A 6,419-nucleotide genomic window follows, 5' to 3' on the forward strand; every position below is an offset into this window, starting at 1 on the left:
CCTGAACGTAAAGCAACCCAAAGGTTGCGAGTTCAAATCCGATCATGGACAACTTTAGCTAATTTGCAACATTTCAACTATTTACTACTTTGCAATTACTTAGCATGTTAGCTAACCCTAACCATTTCCCCTAACCTTAACCCAACATCTAAACTTAACCCTAACCCCTAGGCTAGCTAACGTTAGCTAGAATTTGCAACATATACATTTTGCTAATTCGTAACATATTGTACGTTTTGCAAATGTGTAACATATAATACGAATTGTATTTCGTAACATGTCATACGAAATGAGTGATGGACATCCACAAATTAATAAATACCATACGAAATGGTCTCGGGTTTATGTACAGAATAATCCAAAATGCTCTGACCAGGTTGCACTCCTGCCAGAATGCATGCAATGCACTCAGAAATATCAGATCTCTGTTGGAACCCTAGTGCATATGCTGTGGTGCTGTGATAAACTGATACCATTTTGGGATGATGTGCTATAATTTCATTGTGTATAGGAATTTATACCCATCCATCTCCACGATTATGTCTGTTGGAAATGTAAATATTGGTTCTCAATATCAAAGTTTTGTAATCTAGGTCTAATTGCTGCTGCAAAAAAAATGTAGAGCCATCGGTTGGAAAGCCTCATATTCACCCTCAAACTGGAGGACTGAACTATCTAGCTACGTACGGTTGGATTTTGTATATTATAAAGGTAAAGAAAAACAGGAAGTGTTTGACAAAATTTGAAACCATATGTATTTTTCTTAAAACTGCATTGTTGGTTAAGGGCTTGTAAGTAAGCATTTCACTGTAAGGTCTACACCGGTTGTATTCGGCGCATGTAACAAATAAAATGTTATTTTATTTTTGATCACCGGGGTAGGTGTTGTATAGTGGGCGTTTGGTTTTTGTGTTGTGTTTGTGATGTGGAAAAACAAATCAAAAACTATTTATAATTTTTTGTTTTACAAATAACAATTTAAAGATATGATTCGAATAACAGAGAACATGTATTTCCAGTTAAATTAAAGCCATCAAATGGTCTCTATCCCATTCCTATCGAATATCACCTTACTAAGAACTTGTGATGTATGCGGCTGACTGAATCACTTGGTCCAAAGGACAATCATAGTATCAAAGACACGATTATACCGCAGGGTTTGAATGTCCAGATACTACAAGGATTGCTCAATCCGATATTCGAAAAACAGATTTATTATAATTCCTTGTGGCAAGTCATTTAATCTAAGGCTCTGAAGTTATTACAACAAATACACTTTATGAAATGAGTAATAATGGGCCTCTCAGTAAGCGTTGGGTTTCGTTATCCGTTTATCATTATGAAGGCACCCTGTCAGTGACTTTGTTTACATTGTTATTTGGAAGGTGAGAGTAAACACTTCAATTATGCCGAGCAAGAGAGATGAGGTTTCCACGGCATATTTCAAGAGTAGTGAAATTTGAATTCTGAAATMAATGTGCTCTTTGCCACTTATCCAGTGTGTTTCTGTTTTCCCTCTCAAAAGGTATGCGACTAGGCATAAAGCTGGAAAGTCTATACGATTACTATAAGTTTTAAAAAATGCATACAAAGGAATACAAATATTGTCATGAGACAGAGGCGTCATGCCCACACGGGCACGTGCTCCTTCAGATGTGTCCTGTAAAAGTATATACACAGTACCAGTCTAAAGTTGACACCTACTCATTCCATGGCTTTTCTTTATTTTAACTTTTTTCTACAATGTAGAATAATAGTGAAGACAACAAAACTACGAAATAACACATATAGAATCATGTAGTAACCAAAAAAGTGTTAAACAAACCCAAATATATTTTATGTTTGAGATTCTTTAAAGTAGTCACCCTTTGCCTTGATGACAGCTTTGCACACTCTTGGCATTCTCTCAACCAGCTTCACTACTAAAGGACCCCAATAATAAGAAGAGACTTGCTTGGGCCAAAAAACACCAGCAATGGACATTAGACCAGTGGGAATCTGTCCTTTGGTCTGATGAGTGCAAATTTTAGATTTTTGGTTCCGATCGCCGTGTCTTTGTGAGACGCAGAGTAGGTGAACGAATGATCTCACTTGTGGTTCCCACCGTGAAGCATGGAGGTGGTGGTGTGGGGTTGTTTTGCTGGTGACACTGTGATTTATTTAGAATTCAAGGCACACTTAACCAGCATGGCTACCACAGCATTCTGCAGTGATACACCATGCCATCTGGTTTGCGCATWTGTTTTTCAACAGGGTAATGACACAAAACACTTCCAGGCTGTGTAAGGGCTATTTTGACCAAAGAGAGTGATGGAGTGCTGCATCAGATGACCTGGCCTCCACAATTAAGATGGTTTGGGATGAGTTGGACCACAGAGTGAAGGAAAAGCAGCCAACAGATGCTCAGCATATCTGGAACTCCTTCAAGACTGTTGGAAAAGCATTCCAGGTGAAGCTGGTTAAGAGAATGCCAAGCATTTGCAAAGCTGTCATCAAAGCAAAGGGTGGCTACTTTGAATAATGTAAAATATATTTTGATTTGTTTCACACTGTTTTGGTTACTACATGATTCCATGTGTTATTTCATAGTTCTGATGTCTTTAATATTATTCTACAATGTAGGAAATAGTACAAATAAAGAAAAATCCTTGAATAAGTAGATGTGTCCAAACTTTTGACTGCTACTGTGTGTGTGTATATATATAAATCTTGTTTGCCTGTAATATTGCTAGCCACCTAACAATTTCATGAAGTTGGCTTTAGCTAGCCCAGCTAGGTTCCCAATCTCCCAACTAGCGATCAAGGAGCCAATCAAGTTAGTTTGATAAGCCAGCTACTCTATCTTAGCTGGCATGCCTGCTGGCAAGGTTGGTAGACTTAGGAAAAACAAGCACTAACTAAACGTACTGAATAAGACTAATTTCTTTACCCCGATTTTAGCAAAGATGCATATTTCGTTTCTTTAAAAAATTAAAAAGAACCAACAGGAGTATACAGACAGCTCAAGACGTATTTTTAGATATGRAYAAAAAKAWATATMTTTTTRTYCATAGAATGAAGCATAATGATTATAGCTGTAGATTGCAGGAAAAAGCTTTTTCAGGTGTTAGAAAAATGACCCCCTCCGGACCACCACCAGGCCACCCTCACATGCTTTGTGCCCCATCAGATTTTTGGGGTGCATGATGAGACATGACACATTTCTGAAACATAAAAGTTAGCAAAGGTTACATAATATTTGTGTAAGCACTATATGGTCATTACTGCAAATAATAGCCTTATAGGAATAATAATATCAGTAAATTGTTTGTGGTGTCTAGAAATAATTGGCAATCATTTTGTATAAAATAACATTTATTTCCAGTAATTTCACGTGACACTACAGCTTGTGACAGAGGAGCAATAGACTTGCAAACAAATGCAATTTCACAAAACAGAGAAGTGTCGTAGTGTAGTTGATAAATGCCGGATAAAGTACACAGTTAAAGTCAATTATAATATAATCAATCTTATATAATCAAATGCAATATACAATGTATTGTTGGAGACAAAGTCAGAAAAGGAATGGCAATACATCATTCGTTTTTACAATTAAGCTTTCGATTGTAATGTTCAACGTCAGTAACCTAAACGTTATGGAAATAACTTGATCCAACTTGAACGTTTTTTTTTTTAGAGCTTGGCTGTCCTAAAAAATAAAAAAAAGTGTGAGCAATAATTTCTTAGTAACTAAGGTTGGATGTTTCCTCCAGATTTATTCTTTTAACTAAAAATTCAAAAGTAACAATTGCACCAGGTTCACCAAACACAACAACCCAAATATTTCAAAAAGTTAAATTGGGTTGCACCACTTTTTTTCAATCTCACAAAACCCTACAATTTACAGGAACCATATCGAAGTTATAATTTGGATGTGCTCCATATATGTACTTCAGTATTATGCTACTGCATACATTATGGTGTGATGAATAATTTGCCTGTCCGTTTTTCTGGAATTGCAACCCCTTTAGTAATGTTTCAGACAAAATACTTTCATTGGCGAGATATTTTCAGGTTACACACTATGATTGGCGGGGACTTACAGCAACAATTGTGTATATGCCCATGGAATAATAGGCTCTCTCTGAGAAAACAAAGTTATATAAATGAGCTTGGGTTCTRATGCCATTTTGGGCAAGTAAACGGACTAAAAACAAAGCATTATGTACAGCAGTGGAGTATCAAACATTACTGATCTCTCCCATAACATTCAACACTTGTGGCTACAAATACATTGTTCGTCTCTGAATGTGTCCACTTGAATCCTAGTCCCAACACGACTGAGATAATGAAACATTGCCCATTCTCAGTCTAACGGTTTGTCTGGGTTGTTGTTGACGAGGGGCCCGTACAGGCCATTGGTGTACCCTTGGTCTTTGTGCAAGAGTGTCCTGTCCCGTATGAGGTCACTGAATGAGTAGTCCATTGGCGGCCTGAAGCCCAGAGTTGGCATCAACCCCGTGGTGGAGTAGGGTGTCATGAAGGTGAGCCCTCTGCTGTGGGCCGAGTAGGCCAGCCGCAAGGGGTTTAGTCCCAGATGGGTGCTCAGGGGGTAGGTGCTGGGATCCGCGCCAAAGTGTGGCGCATTTGGCTGCAGAGGGGAGAAGGCGGAGCGGTTGCTCAGCGTCATTGCTCCCGGTAACATGGGCCTTGGAGTGGAGGAGAGGTGCGGCTGTGCGCTCTGGAGCATGCGTTCTGCTGTCCACACCTGCTCCGGGGCCTTGGCTTGTCCACTGTTGTTGAGAATTTGCTCGATGGCCTGCACCACGTCTTTCCCGCAGCCCTGTAGAACCAGTTCGAGAACACTTCGCTTGTGGCTGGGGAACACTCTGGTCAATATGTCGATGGGGTTCATTTGCCTGGAGGCGGCCGAGGAGGGCGATGGTTCTTGATCATCTTTGTCGGTCTCCGAACCCGAGTCAGATCCTAAGGGGCTAATCGAACCCGGGGTGTCTTCTCCGTCTTTCAGTGCCTTGGAGACAGGAGAGCTAATGAACGACTCTCCGTCTCCATTCTCGGAGCCCGAGCCATGACGCCCGTCTGGGGATGAGATCCCTGGTTCGCTGTCAGTGGAAACCGATTTGCCCACCGTCTGCTGCTGGGTCACTGATACCGACATTTGGGACTTCGGAAACAATTCAAACTTCTGCATGCTTGAATCTGTGAAATAGATACATAAAAAAACGATGAGATGTCAGTCAAATAACAAAGACGCCCAATACGCTCCGTTTGATTGTTTTACCAAGATGGTCACTGTCACTTGACAGTTTGGTAAATTAAAATGCCAACTTGTCATCTTGAAATATGCGTCACCTCAAACATTTCTCCATCAGGGTCCTTTACGTTACTCTTCAAAGTTACGAAAAACAATGCGGAAAACACTCTTACGTACAAAACAATCTGACCTACATCATGCCAATATCATTATGTCGGCCTATCAGTGTTTATGAGCAGGCTACTCTGAGCAGGATAATATATAAATCCACTTACCGGAGTTACTTTCGTTGTTGACAGAACCGAAGACCTCATAATTCTGACGAGGTGGTATGATGCCGTTGGCGGCCGCCAGAGCTAACCCTTCTGCTGTCCCGTACAGGAGCTGCAGCTCCCGGGCTTCGTTCTCCTCCTGAGCTTGTTGTCGACGGAGAGCCACTTGTGCAGCCATTACGCGCTGTCTCTCAGCGATTAGGGTGCATTTGGCGCACATACAGTCCTTCCAGCGGCAATAGCGTTTATGGCCCTTCAGCGCAGATACCACGCCATGATTCCTGCAGCGGGCACACTTCGGGGTGCGAGGATACTTCTCCGTTGCGCGATATAGCATTGGACCCCTCAGGAAGCTACTGGCCATGGAGACGGGGATGTTGACAGACGCTCCGACTCCAGGGTGGACCTGGGATCCTGACGGCGCGGTGGAGAGCTCTGGTCTCAGATCCATGTCCTATTGCTGATCAATATCTACTATCAATTGGAAAAAGTAACGTGAGCAGCGTAGTTTGTATTGATGCTGAGGAGTAAATTGTTCAACCGTTCACACCAGTCGAACAGTTGTCAACATCTCTGCACAACTTCTAAAGTAGGTTAATCTACTGGTGTTCTGTCCATTGAAGATAACGACACGTAGCCTCAACCAGATAAGACCGGTTGTCAACTTGCGCGAGTAAGGTATAAAAACGCCATGCAACCTGTCAAGAGTTGATTAACTCAGCAACAATCTGTACTGAAAAACTAACTTTTAACGTGTTATGTACGAGGAGAAATCCAAGAGACTTGCAGAAATTAGTGCCCTGTTTTAACTTAATATCACCTAAAAGGAGCCGAGGTTGCTATACTCGCACCAGCGTGAGACACTAACTTACTCAAGAGATTGCCACTAGATA

The 6,419-nt window shown here is 41.1% G+C and overlaps 1 protein-coding gene across 1 annotated transcript; it reads right to left on the bottom strand.

Moving 5' to 3' along the window:
• Nucleotides 1–3,342: 3,342 nt before the first annotated feature.
• Nucleotides 3,343–6,419, bottom strand: dmrta2 (DMRT-like family A2). Its single transcript, XM_024003541.1, has 2 exons — nucleotides 5,530–6,419; nucleotides 3,343–5,199 (listed from the first exon to the last, which is right to left on the bottom strand). Exons 1-2 carry the CDS (start codon nucleotides 5,975–5,977, stop codon nucleotides 4,346–4,348), a joined length of 1,302 nt encoding a protein of 433 aa, XP_023859309.1. The 5' UTR covers nucleotides 5,978–6,419; the 3' UTR covers nucleotides 3,343–4,345.

The sequence above is a fragment of the Salvelinus sp. IW2-2015 genome, linkage group LG16, assembly GCF_002910315.2.
Source record: "Salvelinus sp. IW2-2015 linkage group LG16, ASM291031v2, whole genome shotgun sequence".
In the NCBI taxonomy this organism is placed as follows: Eukaryota; Metazoa; Chordata; class Actinopteri; order Salmoniformes; family Salmonidae; genus Salvelinus; species Salvelinus sp. IW2-2015.